Below are 25879 nucleotides of genomic sequence, written 5' to 3' on the forward strand. Positions count from 1 at the left end.
GTACGTTGTTGTCCTATAGTTCAAGCAGAGCTTGCCAATCCAAATTTAAGTAGATTTCTATTATGTTGCTATCGGCATGAAGTCCTATGTAACACATAAACAAAAAACTTAACACTCACGCAGTACTTCTGGAGGCTTGTCTGGCAGCCTGGCGTTCTTTCCTTTTCTTATCTGGAGGCTTGGCTAACACTATTTCAATTTCTTCCCCCTCTATCTCTTTTCCATTCATTTCATTCATGGCCTGTTTTGAAAGGAAAAAAGAAGCTTACCTTCTATAATTAACAGTTACAATTTTTCTTCAACATTTCTCACTTTTGATTTTCTCAAAACTGTAATAATCTTTTACCCAACATCTTTCATTTTACATATTAAATGTTTTAGCAGGTGGCTTGCTTAAGGTTTCCACAAATGCATTCATATTTGTCTTTGAGATTTGCAATTAGTAGGTTGCTTGAGAGAAGCCTACCTTCACACAGTGCACATTATTTCTTTTAACTCACATAACTAACATCGTTCTAAAATGGAATAGGTAAAGGCTGCCTGTTCTCCTTGGGAAGAAAACAGAGAAAAGGCAGCCATCTCCCTTACTGTCATTCCCTTTCCCTTGTATCTCTTGGTTTGACTGAAAGCCTGAAGGAAGGAAACTGTCAAATTAACAATTTGGAAGCTGCTCTGAGTCTTTGTGGCTGAATGTGTGCCACTAATCTACTTCTCCTCATTCATGACTTGACCTAGAAATTTTTTTTTTGGCAAGTATATTATCTCATTGATTCTTTTTCTTAATATGAGGATGTGCTGAAAGTGGCACCTGTCCTAAGTTTTAAACTGCTGACAGGGCTGAAACTTGTAGTTTTAAAGTGTTTGGTCTTAGGCTTTTATGCAACCCATCCAGCAAAAATTTCATAACATGTTCCACTATCTCTTTTGTCCTAAATCAACTATTAACAAATTCCAAACATATCCCGAAAAACCCACAAAAAACTATAGATGCCAGCCATGAAAACCTTCGACTTCACATTGTTCAAACGCTGAACACTTCTGCATTCAGTGTCTATTGTCCCAGATAATCTGCCTGCATATTCAGTGTCCTTCTCAACCAAACTGCAGCAATTTAGCTGAGATTCTGCTCTACCTGGCAGTAGGAATAGCCAGCTTGATTCCCCTATCAAAGGAATTGCTCATGTACCCCCCTGACTGAAAATACATGCCTATTCAGTAATGTTGTTTATTCATATCCAAACACAGATGTACAGATGTTATAAAGCTGAGTAGTGCTAAGCTCATCACCTTTAATTTTAGTAAATGTATGTTGTACCTTCTGTCTGTTACCAAAATCCTTGTGCCAATAGCTGGAGTCATTGCAGTGAGCCCTCCCCCTAAACAGTTAGATTCACATCGGAAGCAGTAACACAAGAGTCTTCTAGAAGATTGCTATTTCCCATCTCATACAGGAAAACTGCTTTCTTAAGAGGCTGGATTAAATTCTGTAAGATTCAGGCAACATAGTTTTTAGTTAATAAGAATGGTGGATACCTACCTTGACTGCTGCCCCCCTATCTTCAAAATGAACAAAAGCATAGTCTTTTAATTTCTTCACTCTTTCTAGCTTTCCAAACTCTGAAAATGATTTCTCCAGTATTTCTTCTGTCACTGTAGTGGCCAAGTTTCTCACAAACAGAACCTTTACCTGTTAAGAAAATTAGAACCTGGACATCAACTTCAGGAATACCAAATAAGAAACATTTTTTTTACTTTAGTTGAACTTTAGTAATGCTTATTATACTGTAGAACATGATGTTAGCAGGGTAACCACTAGCTGAGAGAACACAAAATAGTGCCCTAAAGAAAGATTACTGTACTTGCTATCTGCATCACAAGAAGCTCTCTAAGTTCATTTTGCCCTCAAAAATGAAGCTGGATATCAACAGCACAGACAGTTTCAGTCTGGTTTTCTCAGAGCCTCCTGGATAAATTCTTTGTCACTTTTCCATCTTAAGATGCCATTAGGAGACATAGGTTTATTTCATTTTGAAAAAGGTTCTCAGGTAAGAGAAACCATGGACCAGCTTCTAAGCCTGCTGCCAGATGGAAGTGTAATTGAGTGTACTTCAGTGGTTTTTGCTCAGAGATTAGAAAAGCAAAGCTACAGAACTGTGATGATTTTTCATTCATGTTTTGTGCCCTTTGTGCAAAGAAAACTTCCAAAGACATCACCCAATTCCCAAAGAAGGGAATACCACTTCTGTTCAAGAAATGGCCACAGAGAGAAAAAAAGTTTTAATTCAAACATTGGCCATATAGGCTAACTTTTATTACCTTCGCCATGACTTCTGGATCTGGTTCCTCTACTGGGTCAGCCCACTCCACAGTAACAACATTTCCCCAGACTTTTACTTTTCCACTCATTAACCGACGCCGAGCTTGAGCTGCTGATTTGTGATCCTCATATTCCAAGAAGCAGAATCCTCGATTCTTCTTCTTATCATCAGGTTGGTGATACAAGATTACATCAACTAATCCCTCTGAAATAATTAGATGTAACACAGATTACTAAATTCTTCTAGCTCAGAAAGCTAACTGAAACACAAGAAGCTTCTGCATAAGCAGATGAGATATTCAGCAACTGACTCATCACTTGATAGTATTATCACGAAAAATCAGCAAACTGCAGACATTAGCCCATCTATCTTTGGTATGGGATAACATTTTAGAAGCTGAACCAAGATGGAAGAATCATATAAATGGCTTAGAAGATTCTTGCCTAGATAGCAATGGTCCTATCAACAATGCTACCTAGCAGCTCTGAGGAACTCTGAATGAAGGAATATTTTTTCCAATTGCTGATAGAACTCAAAATCCAGATTTCTTTTGCCACCACCAGATCTCTCTGATTTTTATCCTATCTTAGACAATTATGCAGAAGACACACTCCCTCGGCTGGTTTTCACTGTGGAACCACTCCTCCCATTGTAGATTTATCCACTTCATTAGTCATGTATATGCTCCTCCAAATCTCTAAGATGGGCCTTTCTAAACTGTCTTGGTGGAGCACACCCTTATTCCAAACATGATGACAGGTGAAATATGCAGAATGTCATCCATTGCCAGTTTTACCATGCCCAGCTACCAAACAGGTATGTTACAAGACTGTTTCAAACTGGTATAAATATGTAAAACTAGTCTGCAACCTACTTTAAGAGCTCCATTTCGATTAGGCCACAATCTCCAACTTCTCAAATCAAAATGAATGGCAAGACCTTTTGTGCGAAGTATCTAATAGTAACATATGTTAAGAGTTAATACATTTTAGGGCCACTGCAAGCTCAGTACCACTCAGAGTTATGGTAAAGACTGTAAGAGACTTAGGGATGGCATCAGTCTGCTTGCTGAATAAATAAAATTATGTATTTGTATCAGAACCGTAGCTCCTGTTCTCCAATGCTCACCTGTGACTTTGCTGAACTCTTCTAATATGTTTTCCTTGGTCTTGTTTTTTGGAATAGAACCAACGAAGAGTCTGTTGTTTGCCACAGAAATGCATACACCAAGATGTTTACCAGGACGGATTTCATAGTTGTCACACTGATAAAATACAATTAAACTCTTAGCTCAAAGATTGAGATTACTAAAATATGGACAAAGGAAAATTTCCTAGTTGAACAAGATTTCCAACAGAGTTTAACTCATTGCCTACTATTCCCACAGTTTCAAGCCACTTAGATTTTGATTAGTATCTATAGTTTTTAAAAAGGGTTTTTTCCAGTCATAATCTCTTAGAGAACCCCAAGCAACCTTTCACAGAATACTGATTGAGAAAACGTGGCATAGACTATTAAAAAGCAGTAGCATATAATTGGCTATTTTCATTTGTTTAATCAATCATCCTATCGTTTCATTTCAAGCACAGAAAAATAAGATGAAAAGATGCACTTGTTGTTCTGCTCTTGGAGATTCTTTAGTCAAAACTTGTGAAATGTTTTTCCCCACATCTCTAAAAATACCATATATTATATCTCTTTCTGACCACATCTTAAAAAACTGTAATTCTGCTTTATCATGCTTCAAGTATTATGACAGAATACTCACCAATTTCACAGCTTCTTGTGCTGCATCTTTACCACAGAAAGTGATGAAAGCATAGCCTCTATTCTGTCCAGAAAGGGGATCCATCATGAGCCGAAGGTCCCAAATTGGCCCTGCTTTCTCAAAGAGTGGCACCAATTCATCTTCATACAAATCTCTAGGAATTTTGCCAACAAAAACCTGGAAAGAAAATTACTATGAAAAATAACAGCATTTTATTTTTCAGTCAGTTAAGAATATGAAATTATTTAGAAAGGGTGATATTCAACCAATTTGACTTTCTTTTCCAACAGAGATGTTCCCATTGTAAGCACAGAAGCTTAAATTAAAAGATGATCTCAGGGGCTAAACAGCCCACCCCTTTGAAGTGGCCTGCTGCCGCCCCTTTCAGCACCAAATCGGGGCCACGGCAACTACATGCTGTGGCCCTGATCCAGCCTTTTACCGACACTATAAGGAACAGCAAAATGTTGCTCTTTTTCGTGCCAGGGAAAAGGTGTCTTTGCTGCCACGGCAGCACTTTCTGGTGCTCCTTTTGGCACTGCATCATCTGGATGCAGCACCAAAGGAACACTATGACACCAACCGCCTTGCAGATGGGTGCACAGCCAGGAGTGCTAACTATCAGCTTCAGCTGATATACCAGCTATGCCGCTTCCTACAGCTGGAGGACCTAAACATGGTAGTGCATATGCTGGTAACCTCAAGGGTGCATTTCTGCAACACTTTGTACTTTGGGCTACCTCTGTATCAAGTTCAGAAACTTCAGCTACTTCAAAACATGGCTGCCAAGTTGATTACTGGGACATCCAGGAGTGATCACATTACACCAGTATTAAAATCACTCCACTGGTTGCCAATTAGTTTCTGGGCAAGATACAAAGTGTTGGTTATTACGTGAAGTCGAAGGCTTTCATGGCCGGCATCCATAGTTTTTTGTGGATTTTTCATGGGTTTTGTTGGTTATTACCTTTAAAGCCCTGCATAGTTACCTACAGGATCACCTTCTCCCATGTGATCCGCCCTGTACGCTCAGGTCCTCTGGCAGACATTTACTCCAGCCACCCCAGACTGTGGAATGACTTGAATACGCTGTCTGAATTCAAAACAGCATTAAAGACCAGTTTCTTCCAGCAGGCTTACCCAGATGATTTGAAATTGTGAATTTTAAATGAGGATTGTTTTACTATGTGTATATCTTGTCCTTTTTAATTGTATGCATGTCCTTTTAAATTAATGTGTATTTTTAATTGATGTGTTTTAACTGATGTTGTGCGACTGATGATTGTTGTTGATCTCCACCTCAATCCATGGTGAGGGGCAGGTAAGATGATCATGATGATTATTTAACACTGCAGTTAAATGTCATTACAGTTCAGTGCTCCATTATATAGGAACACTACTAGTTTTCCCTTAGTATCAGGATTTGATATTCTTACTTAAGCAAACATTTTAATTATTGCTAGAACTAAATAAATGTGAGATAACCTATTTATTAAATGAATAAAATCCACTAGGTTTACTAAACACAGTCCAGAATAAAGCAATCTTAAGTAACAGGATACTGATGCATATTAACAGTATACACAAACCTCTGTGCCGATGCCAGGCTGGGAACCTGAGTAGACAGTATCTGGAGGAGGGCCACCATACTTCCGCTGCCCTGTAGTCACATCCAAAGTATAACTAGTTCTCTCTAGTAAAGCCTGAAGGGGTATGGGAAAAAAGTAGAAATTTTATTTTACGTTGAATACCTCTTAGTAAGGTTTTTTTTTAAAACTAAAAATGAAGAACAAATCAGAGTAAGGGGCTGCATGTGCCTTCAATTCACTTGTTGACTTACGCATTGCCTCAGACATAGATAATAAAGCTCCTTTTTCTGCTACATTTTAGTACAGCAAAGGGAGGATATTCTTAAATGGCTGACAGGCCATCATATATGGATGACTGGTTGCATTCACTTGGTGAACCAGAGGATATTTATGCCTGTTCTAGGAAGATCCATACTCCACATAATGTATTTATAAGGAAGACAGCCACAAAATGTAATAAAAAGCTCTAGTGGACTTGAATAACGTGTTTCCATGGGCAAATCAGAGCCATAATATTCCACATAACAAAATCTCAGAAAGATTGAAAAGAGTGATGAGGCCACTGAGACAGTTAAGGTAAATACATACAGTGCAGGGAAAATGGGATTTTGTGTGTTAAATGTTGACCTCTTTTTGTTTTTTATAGGCCAAACAAAAAAGCATTTGGCAATCCATACTATGGTTGCCAACTCTTTGCCCCAGGGATGCACTGTGCAATTAACAGCAAATGACAGGAAGAAATGTCACTGCTCTCTACATTTATTTCCTCGACATACAATTTATTGACAGTACAAAGTCTTTGCCAAGGAAACAACAAACATAACAGTACTAATTTCCACTTGTTTTAAGGTAAGGTACTCGTGCTCTAGTTTAGATAAAGGCATGCCATTATTCTCCAGTACATGCAGCAAGAGCTGCACTTGTGTCTCCCCTTCCAGAGGTACATGGGCTTTTCAATCTAAGATTAGAATATATTAAAGTGTGGCCTGTCTACATTATGCAACAGCTCCACAGTATTTTTATACAATTCAGGAATGCAACTTGGAATACATGTCAGAGGCATGATTCTCTGCAATGAACAACACAGGTTTCTTTTGTCAATCTACATTTTGTAACATTAATTATTTAGTAAGAATGACAGAGAAATTTAAAATGTGATTCATTATTCAAGTACAAATCCTCAGAGCAGGGGCCATTTATTTATTTATTTATATGCCACTTTTCTACCAAAAAAGGGACCCAACACAACTCGCCAAACAAAAACATTTTTAAAAACTTTACAGTAAAAATTCAAAAACAGTTAAAATCATCTAATTAAAACAATAAAAAATTAACATTAAAAACATACAAAACATATGTTCTTCCACAGCTCTTTTTACACATATGCACAGTTGTTTTATGGAAGGAAGTGTGAACTGCCTCTCCTTAGAAGCCTCAAATACAATTCACCATTTAAACTGGTTGCAGACTCCCCACCCCTTTGTTCAAACACTATCTCCCCCAGCTTCATTACATGGCAGTCTATGCAGTCTCCAGGTGGAGTTCTCTAGCCTTCAGTTTATTGAACTTTCCAATTCCAGTCTTAGAGAAATATTGGAACTGTACAATGAGCCTCTTGAACAAAGATATTCAATAGTTTCCATTGTTGTTGTATGTCTTCAAGACATTTTTACTTACGGCAACCCTAAGGTTTTCTTGGCAACTTCGTTCAGAGGGGGGTTGCCACTGTCATCCTCTGAGGCTGAGTGAGTGTGTCTTGCCCAAGGTTACCCAGTGGGCTTTTATGCTCGAAGGAGATTTGAACTCTGGTCTTCAGAGTCACAGTCCAAAACTCAAACCATTACACCTCACTCCCTTTTAAACTCAGCAGCGGCACACATTACCTTAATCTTTGCTTCATCTGGCCCCTTTGTTGACTCTTGTACTTTGCTTCCTTGTTTCTCTCTCTGTCTGTAAGTCTTCATAACTCCACATAAAAATGCACTTTTGTTCTGCAGAAACAATTTATAAAATACTTCAACTGGAAAGTATAGAAAGCAACTTAAATCTCACTGAATACCTCACTAAAGCAATTGGCCAGAAAGACCAATGACATAAGGACACCACTTGATATAATTTATTTAACACAAACAAGCATACCATTAACTTAACCCATCAGGCTAACATAAGACACTAACACAAAAATCTTACTAGCACACATGCAGCTGCACTCTTCAAATTTAGTGTCTGTGAGATGAACAGTTATTAGAACTACTGTGTAAGAATTTCAACTGGCGTTTGAAAAAGTGTTTCTCCCTGAGGATATTTTTTGGTATTTGTTATGTTCAAGTTAGAAATGATACTACATTTGTGAACCTATAAGTTCACACCATAGGAGCTCTTACCTTACCTGTACATGCGACAGGTCACTTTCCTTAAACTGCTGTAATACAGAGAGGGCTCCTTCTTCATTAAATTCTCTAAGAGCATCTATTGCTCTTTCATCAAGATCAACATAAGCTACCAATCCTAAAAATTAAAAATAGACAAAAGTTACAGACTCCCATTTAATTATGTAAGAGAACCAGTAGTATAAAAACATTAACATACTTTGCTAAAACTGAAATAATCTGATGTATATAAATCATGCTAACTACTCTAGACAAAAAAAAAAGTTATGACCAGAAAAACAAGTGTTCCAAAAACTCTGGGAATGTTTGGCTGTACAAAGAAACACTATAAATAATGAGCTCTGGTTTCAAATAATGACCTCTGTCTCACATTCCAAATGATCTGCATTCAGAGCCTGAAGATTTTCTTTCTTTAGAAGGAGCCATTGTAAACATGTAAGGAGGAATTCTGTCTAATCTAGCCACAGTGTGCTGGAGTAGCTAACTAAGAACCTACAAAGGCAGCTTCTCCGCCCTGCTATTAAAAAAGAAGTCCAAGGGACACATTCTTTCCATAACTACATTACACCTTATGTTTTTGCAATAAAATACTACTCTGCCACAACCATCCAGCCAGTGGTATTAATAATAATAATAGTAGTAATAATAATAATAATAATAATAATAATAATAGGATTTATTTATATGCCGCCCAATCACTGGGAATCCAGGTGGCTTACAACAGAGAGGATAATAGACGGTTCCCTCCTGTTATGTACTTCAGGTACATAAATATTAGGCTTACAGGTACAGATCCACATACAGTAGGACCAGTTCTGAAGTGCATATATTGAAAGAGACACAAGCACTTTGTGTTCCATGATCTAAAGTTAGTAGCAGGTACCTGGAAACATATAAGCACTGCTAGTTTCAGCAATATTATATGGTAAAATGTTGACATGTTTAATCTAACTTCCAATAAATAACCATATTGTGAGTATTCAAAATTTTAAAGGCCACTGAAAAGGTCCTTGCTCTCAAACACATAGAACAGTAGTGCAAGACTACATTTCAGAATTGATCCTGCATATTGGAAGGCACCTGTATCATTCGTACAGGGACAAAACTCAGTAGATTAAGCTCATGAAGTTCAGCCCCAAGGTTAACTATGAAATGAAAAGTAGCCAACAACCCTAAAACATCCCAGGTTTTACACATGAAGATACAGTTTTATAAATATATTATGATTACTAGGTAACAGTTTTTTTAATATTAATTCACTTTAATTATATTTAGATAAATATCAGACTTCTTGCGACACAACCTGAGTGAAAGCCATTCTAAAATGGTATACATTCCTTTGAGACACCTAACTCAAACCACTATGTGCACATCATCATAGTACAGTGCTAGAGAAGTGTCAGTCTAAGGAAATAAAAGCTACCTGGCAGGCCCTCACTGGGACTGTCATTCAAGGCAGATCAGCCACATGAGTCAAAATATGAACATAAGGAAAGCTAATATATTCTTTAGAACTGCGTTAAAATTGCAGAACATTTACAATTGTTTAAGTAAAAAAAGACTAAATCTTGCCACTGAAATATCTGAGGTAAGGGCAGGCATGAAGCAGTTCCACTTACATGTCTAAATATGTTCACAATACGCATGCTAAAGAGGAAGAGGAAATTTCTATTTCACACTAAAATAAGTATGTGTTTCCTAAAGTAAAATTTGTGTGTTCTCTCTCTCTCTTTAGAATACACAAGAAACCACTTGCTCCACACAAAATAAAACATTGATTCGAGCAATTATTGTTGAGCTAAACACATCACTGTTATGAAATGGGACTGAGCTCCCCACTAGGAGCTAGACAAACATGGAATTCACATACTAGCAGAAATTCAAATGGAGCCCCAAGTAAGCCAAGCAAACTATTTCCCCCAATAAGCCACCTATTAAATGTTTAAATAGCCATCATAAATTGTTGATAGAAAAGCAGAAAATTATAGAGAAATTCAATAGGTTGGAATGTCTACTTTCATTTGGGAGTCTATGAAATAGTTGGTACCCTGAACACCTAAGATACTGTCAATATATGTCAAACCCAACTGATCTCAAAGGGAAAGCAGCAGTACATTCAAAGCCACACAGTGCAAAATATAGCAATTTTTTCAACTTTAAGACCTACAAATTTGAAAATTGTTTGCCTTCACTTTCATAACCAATCAGAAACAAGAAATGCATATTATACCTGTCTGAAATATTTCATCAAGTCTCTCTGCCACCTTCTGTGGGAGGCCTGCCTCTATCAGTGTCTTGTAGTGTTCTGTGTGAGTTACACTGGAAGTATCCATTGGTTCTTCCTCTTCTTTTAACTGTACCGCATTACCATTCACCTGATTAGCCATTTTATTATGCTGCTGGAAAAAATTCAGGAGCTATATTACATAAAGCCAGAAAGAACTAATTTGTAGTAATGCATTTTTTTCTAAACTAATTTGTAAACATGCTGCAAGTGACTTGCATTAAATCTATTATTTAAAGCGCAGCTCGCCTAAATGAAATAAAAAGTACAGTCCTAAACACTGTGGAATATGTACATGGAATGATGCACAATTTTAAGCACTTCATGTACACTGAATCTGCTTTTGATTAATTTCTGGGATGATCATATACTGGTGGGAAGTTATACTACAATGCACAAAACAGCTGCCATTATAAACCCAGTCTCAAAGAGATTTGAGATCATGTATTCAATACAGAAGCCTGCACAGCAGCTAAATATACAAATGTCAATACTTGCTTTCCATCTTTCCCATAGTTTTCTGGCTTACTTCCATGTCTTCCTCCAAATCCAATATTTCATTACATAAGAGAAGCAAGCCATGCTGCTTCAACACACTGGTTCCCAGAACACTTTTAAAAAAGGAACATGTCACATTAGGTTTTGTACAAAGGGAAAAGGCAACAAACAAATTGCACATCATATATCAGCAAGACACACTTGAATTGAACTCTGCATATCATATTATTATTCCAGAAAGTGTAGCTAAATTGCAGTGTCTTCACTTTTCCATATCAATAAGAAAAAAATGTGTGGAAGTCAATAAGGCAACTGGAAAGGTATATTTGAAAAAGTACCACTAACTTCTCAAACAATTCCTGAGGCCTTTTGCTGACTTATGTAAAAAAATCATCTATTTTACTAGACATCAACTGGTATTTTATTCAGTCAACCCAACAAAGGTGATCTACACCACGACTTAAGAGAAAGGGGTACAGTATTAGCAAAGGCAAAGCAGAATATTCTGTTAAGCTTAATAAATAAAGGAATGGAGACTTTTAAAGACTTCTAAGTGCTGATCACTGAAGCTAGCAGATCAAATACTAGATACAACTTGAAAATAATCATCCAATCAGTAGCATTCAATTTATTAATGCAAAAAACAGACAAACAAACCAGTAATATGCCCCACTCGTGAAATTGTCTAACTTAAAACAATGTTATTTTAAACACAAAGTACTGTTTGCTGAGCCGAGACCACACTGCGCCTTGCACAGAGTTAAGAGATGGACCACTATCCATTCTGGTAGTAGATGCCACCAACAATATGCCAGCATGCAAAACTTAAAAGTTGTGCTACTTCTTGCTTTTGGGAAGCATTGCCTGCATCTTAACAAAAATCTCATATTATTATTATTAGGGGCACCCTAATTTACTGACTGTGCTTGATACTACTATATCCATATGCAGAAAACACCACTGATTCTCTTATAAAGAAATGCATACAATTCAACAACCCACCCCAAATTAAGGCCATTAGTTTTTTATAGTACAGTGCGCCCGCGTCATACGTGGTTTTCAGCATAGAAAGACTACTAGTAGCACATTATTGAATTTGTTTAGATTTAGCTCCATATTAACTCACTATATGGGGAATCAGTTACTGGAGAAAAAAGGTCCACGGCACACAAACATGTTTTTTCAGTCAAAATAACTCGTAGTTTTACTGAACATATAAAGTTTTACTGAATATCAAGCACAAGCCTCGATAAAAATTCAACTGGCATAAGAGATACTCTTTTCTCCTATCCATCATTCCTTGTGCATCACAGGGATCAGCAATGAAATGCCGTCACTTCACATGCTTTTGGATGACACTACTGACAGAAACATGTCAACATTTGTTATTTCAAATAGGGTTTATCCAAACCTTTTTTGCTTTTCACCCCCACTGATAAAGATTTCAGTGCACTTCAATTTATATGTAAATTATGTAAATTTATATACATATAAAAATGTAATTGTACATATAAACAGTTTTGTAAAACTTTATTTCTTTAAATGTTCTACTGATACAGGTAATTCTATGTTAGTCCCAGCTTTGAATCAACAGACTATTTATTACATAAGCCTTCCCACTCATGCAACTGGTCTAATGCATCGGGGAAGTTAGGCCAATTGGATTTAGGCCTACAAGAAACACTGAATAATAAAACATTTCTATAGTTACGATTAGCCACATTATCAACGGCCCCATATAAACAGGCCAAAATAAAGCTGCTTCAGGTCACTTTGGAGGTATGCTGTTTAAATGATGCATGCGCCCTAAGAGTCCAGAAGCTGTGCCAAAGCTGCGCTCCAGTCCTTAGGACTGGATTGTGGCTTTGGCATGGCTTCCAGCCTCTTAGGACACATGCAGCATTTAAACAGCATACCTCCAAAGTGACCCAAAGCAGCTTTATTTTGGCCTGTTTATATGGGGCCAACATTACTTTAACAAAACATTAGATTCTACTCATTTCTCTACAGGCCAGAAAGTACTGTGACCAGGAACCTTCTGTACAACAAAAATCCTCTTTTGTGGATGTTGGGTGTTACTATACTTTGCTATCTGGTCACCAGAGCTACCCCTGGATATGTTTTCCGGACAGAGGTCCAAAACAGACTGCAGAAATAATCCAGTTTGAGACAGCTTTAACTACCCTGGCTCAGTGCTAGGGAATCTTGGGAATTGTAGTTGATTATGATCCCAGAGCTCTCCAACAGAAAAGGCTCAATGCCTCACAAACACTACAGTTCCCAGAATTCCCCAGCATTGAGCCAGGGCAGTTAAAGCCATCTCAAACTGGATGGTTTTCTACATTGTGTTTTGGACCAGAGTTTGCCTTTCCTAAAGACTAATATTGAGTTTATAGGATTTTCAGGGGGGAAAGGGAAACTGAACATGCAATGCAACTTCATAAAACAGTTGCTAATAGTCAGGGTGGGCTGGTTTAAACTAAGTTGGTTTAAAAGAACAATTATTTCAGTTAGTGGCCATAACATCTGAATTGCATTTTGCTACTTCATCTTCTGATTTAGTCCTACATTGATGAAATCCTGAACTCCTATACCTAGGCTACCAACTTGTCCATATTCCAAAGTTCTATTGAAAGATGTAAATCAAATCAAAACCTAATGGATTATTACCAGAACCTTTGGATTATATTAATGTTCAAAAGCATGGTTGATCAAATTTTCTAATAGATAAAATATTTCACAGTATTAATATAATAAATAGGATTCTATTTTTTCATTAAACATTAATACAAAAAAAACCTGGATTATACAAACAAACAAACAACCCCTGTTCAAACAGGGTCTTTCCAACTCTGCTAATAGTTATTAATATTACGGTAAATATGTCAATACAGCTGATATTCACAATCCTCTGTGAGCTACTTAGTTATCTTGTATCAGCTATATGAGCTTGAATAGAAGGGCAGGCTATCACAAGCCATGCCTGTGGTATCATGCCCCCGGTTCTGACCTGGGTCAGTCCCCAGGCCAGCACAGCAACAGGTGTTTACACACCCACTTGCCAACACATCACTGCCATGCACCTCTTACCTGCCACTGCTATCATGTCCACTCTGAAGGTCCTTGTCGCAGCCCATGAGGGTGCAAACAGGATGCCTTGTTACATCCATGTGGCCAAGCAGCCCTTTCTAATATCATAGCCTGTGTCAGTCACTTTCAGGATGGACACAACGGTGGCGGAAGGTAAGGTCATGGGGCCATCTCATCTGCTAGCTGTCTCAGTGGAGTTTCCAGGAAACGCAATAGCAAATAGCCAGTCTTTATGGACCAGATTAAGACCTCTTTGGACCAGGACTGGTATGGGAACTCCAGATCAGTGCCTGGACTGGCCGATCACAGCCCTTTCTACTATGGAGCCCTTGTGGTCCCTTCTAGGTCTAAGATTCTATGGCCTTTTACAGACTGCCAAAATAAAGCTGCTTCGGGTCTCTTTGGAGGTATGCTGTTTAAATGATGCATGTGTCCTAAGGATTTGGAAGCTGCACCAAAGCTGCACTCCAGTGCTTAGGAATGGAGTGTGGCTTTGGTGCGACCTCCGGACTCGTAGGACCCATGCATCATTTAAATAGCATACCTCCAAAGAGATCCGAAGCAGCTTTATTTTGGCAGTCTGTAACAGGCCTATAATTCAATCTCTCATCTCTTAGCACAGGGCAAACACTGTCATCTAAATCACACCGAATCCCCTTCCAACATGATTTCAAATCAAACAGAAAAAGTTACATACACTGAGTTTCAAACCAAGGGTCTGAGGGTACATGAACTTTGCTGAGGCTAAGTAATCTTGAACTGATGCTATTTGGCTTGGGAGACTGTGTGAGATTCCAAATGGAAAGGTGGCAAATAAATTTATTACATGCATGCTAATAGAACACTATATTGCTCAAATCACTGTGGGAAATGACCCCTTAGCTTAAATATTCATTTCTCACTAAACAAGTTTAGTGAAGAAAAATATTCATGCATCCAGCACATATCTGTGTGGAGTGCCATAAATTAGGAATAGTCAAGAATGAACTCCATAATCATGGAGCTATGCTATACTATATGTAACCATGGCATTTGTATAGGTTTTATGACAGGAGTGGGCAAAGTGTGGCCTGTGGGCCACACACAATTAAAAAGAAAATGAAACAGCACTTCCCAAACCTCTGAGACCATGGGAGCCAGTTTTGCTATGACCTAAACAAGTATCTTCTGTCAATAATTACGGATATTCTTTCATTCTTCTATAAAAATTGTTCTTTTCTTCAGAAAATATTAAGGTATGGCAAATGTCCAAATAAACTCACTCCATACAGAAGGTGGAGATGCTCATGTACCTAGTGACCCAACTGTCATTCTGAAATCACCACTGCAGAGCACAGCCTGCTCTAGAAACCAGCAGCAACTCCACCTCCCTAAGTGTCTACTTCATTTGATATCCAAAATCTATCCTATCAGCCTGAGATTCAGATGAGAAACAAATTCCTGTATCTGATTTTTCTCTGTACTGGGACCAGTGAGAAAATTTTGGAAGCACAATGCAAAGCGTCAAACCTCAAACCATGCCTTGCTTCTCACTCAGGTTCCATGTCCAATTTCTGGATATGATACCACAGTCTACCACAGAGGTGAAAACTGTGATCCTTCAAGCCACTCTGGCTTGTAATGCCCTGAAGCCATAAGCAGCATGGAGTAAGGGTAGGGGAGGTTACCTACATAAGTATACTTAGTGAGCAATTACATAGCGACATTCCAATAACATCCAGGATGCCCCATAGATAACAAAATGCTCAAGTCCCATTGTATACAATGGGGGAGTAAAATGGTGTCCCTTATAACAAATGGTAAAATCGAGGTTTGCTTTTAGGCGTTTAGATTTTGGGGAGATATTTTCAAGCTGTGGATGGTTGAAGCCATGAATAAAGAAGCCATGGATAAAGATGGCTGACCATAGGTTCTGAATGCTTTTAAAGCAGAAATGATGCACAAACAAAAAATATGAAAGCCCAGTAGGAAAAAATTAAACATTTCAGGTGGGTAATACCGGTAGTAAATCTGAGATCGATAGTAAATCAAAGGGAAATTTAAACCAGGAGTGGGGATGATCTATGACCATCAGGGAAATACATTACATGACCAAATGCAAATAAAAAGACAATGGAAACAATGCATAGAAGAACTATATAAAAGAGATGAAAGGATGACAGATTAATTCAAGGAGGAACCATATGAAGATGAACCTCCAGTTTTAGAAAGTAAAGTGGAAGCTGTAATTTGAGCGCTTGCAAGAAACAAATCACTATGAGCCGTCTCAAGCTACAGAGGCAGAATCTACTCTAGTTGTAACTAATATCTGTCAACAAATTCAGAAAACTTTTACTATATATGGAGCAAGAACCACCAGATGTCCAACTTGGGTTCAGGAAACAAAGGAAAAATCAGAATAAAAGCTGCCTGTGCTTTATAGATTATAGTCAAACCTTTGATTGTGTACAAGAGGCTACAGTCAGAACAGAATATCAAGACAGGGAATGGTTGGGGGTGAGGCTGCATTTTATCATCCTTGCAGTTTAACTTGTATACTGAACATATCATATGTAAAGCAAGATTAGATGTGGATGAGAGAGGTGTGAAAACCGAACAAAGGACACTAATAATTTAAGATATGCAGATGACACCAGACTAATAGCAGAAAATAACAAAGGCTTGGAACTATTACTATAGAAGTTAAAGATGAAAGTGAAAAAGCCAGTTTGAAATTGAACATTAAGAAAGCAAAATAATGACCACAGATTATCAGTGTGTGCCTTCTTTCCTTCTTTAGGCAAGGAATATTCAAGAAGTGGTTTTGTCAGTTCCTTTCCCTAAAATATATCCTACAGCACCTGATCTTTGTTGGGAGTCTCCCACTAAAGTACTAACCAAGGCTGACCCTGCTTAGCTTCCAAAACCAGGCAGGATCTAGTTTTAGGCCACAACAAATTAAGTCTTTTTCCCCACCTTCTTTTCAAAGGCAGATATTTTGGGGGGGGGGGGGGGGGGGGCTTTCATAAAACATTCCTCTCTTTGGAATTAATGAAATTCTTTTTAAAGGAGAGGCTTAATTCACTCAATAATCTGTATATAAGATAGTGTACAGGCCTAAATAATAGTAATTCTTGTGCATGCTCCACACATAGACAGCATTCAAATGCAAGATGCACTTTTGTCTTTAGGGATTCATGCCACTTTATGCAAATCTCAAATTTCTTGAAGACCATGATAATAAAAATGAACGTCAGATGTAGAAGTTAACCTTTTAAAAACTGATACTAATTAAAGGATTGTTTAAGCATGGTTAATTTTGTTCACAAATAACATGCCATATAGTTTGTATTATATTACTGCACAACTGAACCAGAGTTCAGTATTTTCAATGGTGAGTTAAACTTTATATCCAAATATGCTATTATCCTAGTCCTCAATATTTTGACTGAAAGAGACAGTTAACATCCAAATAGTTTCTTACAAGTTGTATATATACACTTTTGGATGACAAAAAATGTATGTTTTAGTATAACAGAACCAGTATTTCTGCTTTTCCTCATTTACTTTTTTTACTTTGCTCATTTCTAATACTTACTTTTTGCTTGCGCAAAGTCATCAATGTACTATGATGTGCTGCATTATTTGCCATCCTAGTCACCATCTCTTCTAAGGGTACCGTACTTGTTCTGTTTACACTCTTATGCCCCTTTTCAATCCTATAGTGACATCTGTTTGCTACACTAACCCATGTTTGAAGTGTGAACAATCAGCTCCACTGTTTTAATACATGGCATTTGGAGGGAGGAAAGCTAGAGAGGTACTCTATGTAAGGGAAACGCTGCTTTGAGGGGAGAAGCTGGGAAGCTATTAGTGAAGAATTTCTTGAATACACACATATTTTTGTATTTTGCATGTGCAGAAGTATGCTATTTGGCCTATGGCTGGATTGGGAAAGTTAAGGCTCCCATCTGGAGGATCAGATGGCACCAGAGGAGAAGCCTTCCCCCCACATACTCACTGATCACAGAGACAACAGTGTACCTGACTCAGCCAGTGCTTGGAAAAGCAGTTCATCCATTCACTGACTTGAGTTACACTTGCTTCCCAAGCCACTCTTCATCCTGTTAGAGACAGGAAGAAACACGTGAAAGGGAAGGACTGGCCCTTGAAGCCACTCCTCATACCAACAACAATACTGGCTTGGAAGAGGGGAAGAAAACCTCTATGGGCCAGTGAGGACCCTCTGTGATCCAGAAATAAACCTCTATGGGCCAGTGAGGACCCTCTGTGATCCAGAAATAAACCTCTATGGGCCAGTGAGGACCCTCTGTGATCCAGAAATAAACCTCTATGGGCCAGTGAGGACCCTCTGTGATCCAGAGATAAACCTCTATGGGCCAGTGAGGACCCTCTGTGATCCAGAGATAAACCTCTATGGGCCAGTGAGGACCCTCTGTGATCCAGAGATAAACCTCTATGGGCCAGTGAGGACCCTCTGATCCAGAGATATGGAACCCCACCTCACTTAATGTTATGCACTGTTAACCATTCATGTCTCTCTCTTCCTTTTTTCTCTTGCGCTGATGTCCATTACAGTTCCAAACCTGCTATTGAGGATAACTTGACTTCTCCTATAAACCTTTCTACCTACTTGGGACGGGTACCAAACAGATCTACCTTTAGTTATTGGTATCAATGCTGCTGGGTATCCCAAGTGCCCTGTTCCTGTGAAAGAATAGGGTGCCTGGTTACATATGTATGGCGACATTAAGGACAAAGATAAGCAAATCCATTATTAAAAAGTATCACAGTTTTCAGTAAGCCTTACTCACAAAGATGCTTATCTTGGATTATAGTTGTAAGTATCATCCTCACTAACCAACTCCGTTGCTTTCAGACACTACTTAGCTATGCCTAAATGAACGAAGTCCTGACCTGAGGCATAACAAGTAATAGGAAGCGTATTACGTTTTAGTGTTTCCATTTCATGCCTAGCAAGTTGCCTACTACAATATAATGTCTTAAAATTGCATCGATAATATTAAAACGGCTAAACATAGAAGCACATAGAGGCAATTCCGTTTCAGCACTGGAAATGTATATCTGACAGCAGGAAAAAATGGTGTGTCTCTTTGTGTATCTATTATTCTGAAGTAAAGATGTAATACCCAGAAGTTAAAGCATTCAAATACAGTTCCAACAGGACTGACACAACCCTATCGAAACATCCAAACGATGATGCGTGGTCCAATACTAGAATGTGTCACTGAAAACGGCTACCAATGGATACAACAGTAGAAAGATATTGTACAAGTTTTGCACAAACCCAGATGACAAAAGGTTTTACAAACTAGGGTCAATATTACAGCGTTCCATAAAAGATTCTCACCAATGACATGGTTTCACATAAAGCCCAAGGAGAAAGTAAACTTTGGCCCCATACAGACAGGCCAAAATAAAGCTGCTTGGGGTCACTTTGGAAGTACTGTATGCTGTTGAAACAATGCATGTGTCCTAAGAGTCTGGAAGCCGCACCAAAGACACAATCCAGTCCTAAGGAATGGAACACAGTTTTGGTGCGGCTTCCGGACTCTTAGGACACATGCATTATTTAAACAGCATACCTCCAAAGTGACCCCAAGCAGCTTTATTTTGGCTTGTCTGTATGGGGCCTTTGATGTAGAAAAACGATTAGGCAGCCTATGAACCACAAGGGCTATGCTATAATGTATGAAGGCAACTGCAAGGCTGTTCCAGGGAAGAAGCCACTCTTCTGAAACACCTCCATCTTCGTATAGCAACAGCTGTCAACAGCTCCAGTGGCTGTGAGTGAGCCACAACTCGCACGACACAAACCCACACTAACAACATCGTAGTTGTACAACGTTGTCAGGACTATGGAAAAATGCATTCGGTAGCCTTAAGTCAATGGTTACTTGAAACAGGGGAACGACTTGTTAAAAATATAAGGTACTTAAAAACCTTGTCTGCATCCACACTGGAGCAATAAATAACCTGGTTTGGCACCGCTTTTAACCCTTTCTGGCTCAAGGCTATGGAATTCTGGGAGCGGGAGTTTGCTGTGGGGAAGAGAGCGGATGCGGCAGCCCTTGTTTGCCTTTCTAAAGCAAATCAAGAAGGAAGAAAAGATCTAGGGCTGCATCCACACTGGAGGGTTAAACCGGTTTGGCACCGTTTTAACTTTGTCTGGCTCTAAAGCTATGGAATTCTGGGAGTTGAAGTTTGTTGTGGGCCCAGAGCGGAGCTCCGCTCCGCTCTGGGCCCACAACAAACTTCAACTCCCAGAATTCCATAGCAGTGAGCCAGACAACAAGTTAAAGCGGTTCCAAACCGGTTTAACCCTCCAGTGTGGATGCAGCCCTAGACTTGGAAACAAATCAAATCCCGCACGTTCGGCCGAAAGAGGCTTGAAACCAGGGCTCAACCCGCGACGAAAGGCCCGCTGGGGAGGTGCTACTGGATCGCGGTCCGAGGCCTAGGCCCAGGGCGGGAAACAAAAGGACCAGGGCCGCCCCTCTGCTCCAGGCCCAGCGGCGCGCCAGCGGGCCTTCCCCGGCCAGGAGCCTCGCCAGCGGGAGGCGGGCACAAAGGGCTCCCCGACCCCCCTCCTGGGCCTCTCTCTCTCTTCCTCTCTCCCCGGCGGCTGAGCCGAGCGTCTCCTGGCCAGACCTACCGGAGCGGAGCCGGCGCGGAGCGTCTCAGGGAAGCGGCTGGAAATGGCGCGCGCTCCTCCTCTTCCTCCCCTCATGGAAGGCGAGAGCGACCCCGGCAACCAGAGGGGTTTCCCGGAACTGTTTCCAGGGACTGGGACCCGGAGGACCAATCCGCGCGCGGCGTTTCGGACAGGCGGCCGGAAGCCCCAATCGGCGCAGGGAGGCGGGGCTAGAGGGAGGCTTCGTCGGCCAATCGGCGACAGGGAGCGCGTGGCCAATCAGGAGCGCGGAAAGGCCCTGGCGCGGCCGGCCCTCCGAGGAGGAGTCCGCGCGCGCGCGAGCGCCTCTGTCTCTCTCCGAAGGGCAGCTTCCGGTTCTCCGCGGCGCCTTTCTCGGCTCTTCATCTCTAAAGCGGTTCCTGGATTAGATTGCCTCCGTTTGCCATTCAGAAGGAATTGTGGGAAGTGTAGTTTCGGAGGCATTTAGGCCTCTCTTTGCCAGAGAGCTCTGGCGTCACAATAAACTACAGTTCCCAGGATTCCCTAGCGCCTCAGGCTGGTTTGGTTTCTGCAGTGTGCTTTGGACTGACGCTTGAGATACAGAGAGGAGCATGTATTACATCTTTGTCTTTCTGCAGTTGAAGAAGGGAGCAGGATGTGTATGGCACTCCTCCCTTTCCAGGTCACACTATATATATATATATATAGCCCCCACTCACTTCCATGCCAGCATTCTCTGAAGATGCCCATAGCCACAGATGCTGGCGAAACGTCAGGAAGAAACTCTCCTCGAACATGGCCACAGAGCCCCAAAACCCACTGGCAGACCTTGGGTGAACCACTCTCTGAGGGCATGCGGTGGCCACATGAAGCAGAGACCAGGCCCAGCTCCTTGCTCCCAACAAGGAGGGCCCATGTGGGGGCCTTCTGGTCAGAAGCCTGGCCTTTCTGGAGGTCTCAAGGCAGAGGGGATGGCGTTGGGGTGCCTCCTTGCTTCTTCCCGGCGATGGGAGAAGACTCTGAACCAAGGGATGGACGACAGGAGAACCCCAGGGCACTCTTTCCTTCCTGCTTGGCTTGGGTGGCTTTACATGTGTCTAAAGCCATGCCAGGGAGGGAAGGAGAGTCCCAAGGGCAACCCAGTGTTGGATGCCACTGCTCTAGCAAACCCTTTCCCTTCAGGGGGAAGGAACGCAGAGGGTGGTTGTCTCTAACTGTTGTGGGTTTCCGACTTGTTAAACTGACTTAGGTTAAACCTAAACCATGGGGTTTTCGTGGCAAGATTTCTTCAGATGAGGTTTGCCATTGCCTTCCTCTGAGGTTGAGCGAGTGTAACATGCTCAAGTTCCCATATTTGGTGTGTCCCTCCAAGTCCTTTCTAACCTATGGTGACCTTTATGTGAATCTATCATGGGTTTTTCTTGGCATGATTTCTTCAGAGGGGATTTCCCCCCCCCCCATTGCCTTCCTCTGAGGCTGAGAGAATGTGACTTGCCTTTCAGTGGGTTCATGGTTGAGTTTCTTGTAAGGAGGTTTGCTATTGCTTCTCTCTGAGGCTGAGAGAGTGTGACTTGCCCAAGGTCTCCCAGTGAGTTTCACGGCTGAACTGGGATTTGAGCCCTGGTGCTCAGAGTCGCACACTCAAACTGCTGGCTCGCTTTGTTCTTGTGCTGTGCCTTCTATGCTTTGTTATGCTTGGTGTTGTTGTTGTTGTTGTTGTGTGCCTCCAAGTTGTTTTCAACTCACGGGCCCAGAGCATCCTCCTTCCCTTCCAAGCACCGATTCCTGGCGGCCCTAAAGTGAAACTATCATGGGGCAAGCTTTGTCGGAGGGGGATTTCCATTTCCATCCTCTGAGGCTGAGAAAGCTTGCCATCGCTGCTCTATAATATATAATCGTAGCTATATATGTCATGATATTTTATAGTGAACACAGTGACTAGGTAAGAGAGTGAACCATTTATTTCAGAGCACGTTAAGAGCAAGAATCTGTATGTTCAACAACATTTCCAGAACAATGCCAGGCATATATCACATTGGTTAAGGATTCTGCTACTTAATCATCGTCGCTAAACTTTTTAATCTTTGATTTATGACGCTCAATTTCCTTCTGCAGGCGCTCAATTTCTTTCTTATGATGATGTATTTCCTCTTCATGGTGTTTTTTCATCTGTGCCAACTGTTCCTGCTGTAATTTCCTATAACACCAAGACATCAGTTAATAAAACAGGTTTCTATAGTTCATTATTAAATCTCAAACATCAAAAAAAGCACTAGCAAGTGGCTATACATTCAAGTTTTATAATTATAATTTTTCCTTGTTCAGTTTATTTTGTACATTTTTTTAAAATCCTATTGCTAGGAAGCTCACCGCAATGTAAATTATTCTCTGTTTTCTCCCTCACACTTGATTGTCACAACAGCCCTGCTTTTTAATGCAAACTGAGGCCTAGATTTGCTATATGGATCTAGACCAGACCCACTGTGTCAATGCTAGATTTTATAATTTCACAATCTGCTTAATGAGTCTACTCTAGCTGGGACTAGTAATTGGATTGAGGTCTGAGAGATCATGACCTTGGGCTAGTCACATTGAGCCCATGCAGACAGGCCAAAATAAAGCTGCTTTGGGTCACTTTGGAGGTATGCTGTTTAAATGCTGCATGCGTCCTAAGAGGCCAGAAGCCATGCCAAAGCCACACTCCAGTGCTAAGGACTGGAGTGCAGCTTTGGCTCAGCTTCTGGCCTCTTAAAATGGGTGTATATATACTGTGTGAGCTGGGAATGCAGGAGTGATTTGCCTGCTTTGTGCTGATGGCTGGCCTCAGGCAGGGAGGCTAATGCCAAAAAGGATTAATGAATGCTAATTGGTGATCATTATCTGCTGGGAAAGGCTCACACAGTATATATATGTGTGTGTGTGTGTATAGATAGATAGACCCACTTTTTCCAGGCAAGCATTCTCTGAAGATGCCAAAGCCACAGATGCTGGCGAAACGTCAGGAAGAAACCCTTCTAGAGCATGGCCACAGAGCCTGAAAAACCCACAACAAAACCATCTCTAGCCTATATCTTTTCCTCTGTCTCCATCCACTGCCGTGCTGCGAAGGGGAAAGGAAGCAGAGTCTTCCATCTGTTCCCATCCCAGCCAGTCATGGGACATCCAGGGGCAATAGACTAAACCCGGTCGCCATAAAAACCAGGTCACTAACACTTGCTGCTTGAATTGCCCCATTTCCCTCTTCTCCTGCCGCGTCATTTCTTTCCAAGCTGTAAAGAAGAAGGCAGGCCCTCTTTTATTATTAACATGCAAGCCTTTGGGGCATATTTCTCCTGAAGCGTTGGTGCAAACGCTTTAATGGCGCAACATGCGCTGCATGTGTTCCCTATGTTTCGTCTTTGCGACTCCACCAACGTTAGCCAACACTATCCTTGCTGTATCACAAATGGAGAACTGAATAGCCCAGGACATGGGTTGTTAAAAAGCCACTTATGGGGTTGGAACCAGGGGCTTTCATAGTCGCAAGAGAGCAAGACACGCTGCAGAAATAACCCAGTTTGATGCCGCTTTAACTGCGGTGGCTGAATACTAGGGGATTCTGGGAAGTGTAGTTTAGCGAGGCGCTCAGCCCTCTCTCTCTCATAAGCGACAATAGGGTTCCCTAGCGCTGAGCCAAGGCAGGGCAAGGGCTCTTCGCAGTGTCTTTGGGGCTCCTCTCAGGCGCAGGGGAGACCCACCTGAAGTAGCGCTCCTCATCGGCCGCTTCCTTCTTGCCAAAGGCGCCGCCAGCCTCACGGATCGCTCCGCTTTTGCCACTCGAGAACTGGAGCAGAAGGGAAAGAAGGACAAGAGGATGGAGCGGGACAGCAGCGCGGACCCAGGCCCGCCCCGCCTTCCTTCCCTCCCTCCGTCCGCCCGCAGCCCCGCGCTCCCTACCTGGTCCGAGCCCCCACTGGAGGCCCAGGCCCGCTGCTGGTGCTGCTGAGGGAAAGCCAGGGCTCCTCGCAAGCCGCTCCTCAGGACGGAACCCACCGCAGCCATGACTGTCCTTGGCCAGGCTTGGCAGGAAGCCTGGCCCAGAGCAAGGACGGCTTCCGGGTCACGCGGGGAAGGGAGAGCCAATCGGAGCAGAGGAAGCAGCTGCGCCAGTCGACGGCGTCCAATTAAAGGCGAGGGGGCGGGGCGATGAAACCATAGAGAAAGGGCGAAGAGAAGGAAAGGCTCTGGGCTTCTGGTGTTAGATTGGCAGCTGTTAGAGAGGGCCTTCCGGGGGAGCCTTGGCCAGAGAACTGCCAGAACCAGGCAGTGTCGCCAATGAGGGGGAAACCTGCTGCGGGGATTGTACACTCCTCCCTCCATATTCACGGCTTTGACTTATATGTTCCTCTCTAGGAATCTCTAGGTCCTCCAGTGCAACTCTATGGTCAACTGAAAGGCCTAGAGATTCCTAGAGAGAATATTCTAATAGACCATTGTAGCTCCTCCAGTGGCAACTCTATGGTCAGTGTTTGTGTCTGTCGGACGTTGACCACAGAGTTGCCCTGGAGGACCTAGAGATTCCTAGAGAGGTGTCCTCTCAGGTTTAAAACATGGTGTGTTTTTGTTATTTGCGGTTTTTCCATCTTCACAAGAGTCTTGTGTCCTAAGCCTAGCCAACATGGAGGGACAAATGTCGTTGTGAACTTGCCCATGGCAATGCGCACATGCGATGCGGGGCTGGGGGAAAAGAGTGCCGAGGAGGATCCCATGGATGGATGGCCAAAGTGACAAACAAATGGGCCCTAGAGCAGCAGATCAAGCAGAACTCTCTCTGGAAAAGCCAAGAAGGCCAGCCTGAGGCTGCCATGCTTGGGACACACCATGAGAAGGCACAGCCCAATGGAAAAGACAATAATGCAGGGGAGGGAGGGAGGGAGGCAGGAAGAGAGGGAGGCCGCATGCTAGATGGAGGCCAGGGGTATGAGTTTGCAGTTTAATATGAACAAGATTCAGATAAAGCAATTACAAATGGATAATTAATGTGATTTATTACATATTATATGTGGAATACTCTGTAAAAGACATTTTTCAGAGAGAGAGAGAGAGAGAGCGCGCTCTGGCGCCACAACAATAAACTACAGTTCCCAGGATTCCCTGGCAATTAAAGCGGCCTCAATCAGGATTATTTCCTCAGCGGGCTTTTTGGACCTCTATATTTGTGCCTTTGGACTACAGCTGTGTCTTGCCAGGGTCAAGGGACTACAGGCCTACATTTCCCAGAAGGCTGTTCGCAGGCCTTCCGGTCGCT

The 25879-nt window shown here is 41.5% G+C and overlaps 2 protein-coding genes across 12 annotated transcripts in view; both read right to left on the minus strand.

Annotated features, from left to right (window-relative positions):
• LOC149304923 (heterogeneous nuclear ribonucleoprotein R) overlaps positions 1–20714 on the minus strand; it is a 37164-nt gene extending 16450 nt beyond the window's left edge. For 3 of the 11 annotated variants that reach the window (XR_016271905.1, XR_016271904.1, XM_089479392.1), the window contains exons 1-10: positions 20614–20714; positions 10296–10464; positions 8065–8183; positions 7559–7666; positions 5676–5789; positions 4087–4263; positions 3447–3582; positions 2317–2522; positions 1538–1687; positions 120–241 (exon numbers count right to left, since the gene is read on the minus strand). Coding sequence is in view for 9 of the 11 variants with exons in the window: in XM_089479392.1 (XP_089335518.1) it covers positions 120–241; positions 1538–1687; positions 2317–2522; positions 3447–3582; positions 4087–4263; positions 5676–5789; positions 7559–7666; positions 8065–8183; positions 10296–10464; positions 20614–20688 (1376 nt within the window). In the remaining 2 variants the exon portion in view is untranslated. Of the gene's footprint in view, positions 1–119; positions 242–1537; positions 1688–2316; positions 2523–3446; positions 3583–4086; positions 4264–5675; positions 5790–7558; positions 7667–8059; positions 8184–10295; positions 10465–10847; positions 10961–17960; positions 18041–20613 lie in introns of those variants that run through there. The other 8 variants (XM_089479396.1, XM_089479398.1, XM_089479394.1 and 5 more) reach the window with 8 other exon arrangements.
• A 1821-nt stretch (positions 20715–22535) lies between these two features.
• LOC149304924 (uncharacterized) lies at positions 22536–24678 on the minus strand. Its single transcript, XM_089478811.1, has 3 exons — positions 24529–24678; positions 24330–24415; positions 22536–22789 (listed from the first exon to the last, which is right to left on the minus strand). The coding sequence occupies exons 1-3, from the start codon at positions 24631–24633 to the stop codon at positions 22648–22650; spliced, it is 333 nt and encodes a 110-aa protein (XP_089334937.1). The 5' UTR covers positions 24634–24678; the 3' UTR covers positions 22536–22647.
• Between the last annotated feature and the right edge of the window lie 1201 nt (positions 24679–25879).

Source organism: Sceloporus occidentalis, unplaced genomic scaffold (genome assembly GCF_023333645.1).
Source record: "Sceloporus occidentalis isolate IW3139 unplaced genomic scaffold, rSceOcc1.0.p SCAF_13, whole genome shotgun sequence".
Classification (NCBI taxonomy): Eukaryota; Metazoa; Chordata; class Lepidosauria; order Squamata; family Phrynosomatidae; genus Sceloporus; species Sceloporus occidentalis.

Excerpts from the sequence above, each read along its gene's own strand:
- LOC149304924 (XM_089478811.1), bottom strand. The coding sequence starts at position 24,633 with ATGGCTGCGGTGGGTTCCGTCCTGAGGAGCGGCTTGCGAGGAGCCCTG. Across the intron at positions 24,416-24,528 it reads CCAGTGGGGGCTCGGACCAG|TTCTCGAGTGGCAAAAGCGG; the intron begins GTAGGGAGCGCG and ends CTTCTGCTCCAG. Across the intron at positions 22,790-24,329 it reads GATGAGGAGCGCTACTTCAG|GAAATTACAGCAGGAACAGT; the intron begins GTGGGTCTCCCC and ends TTGGTGTTATAG.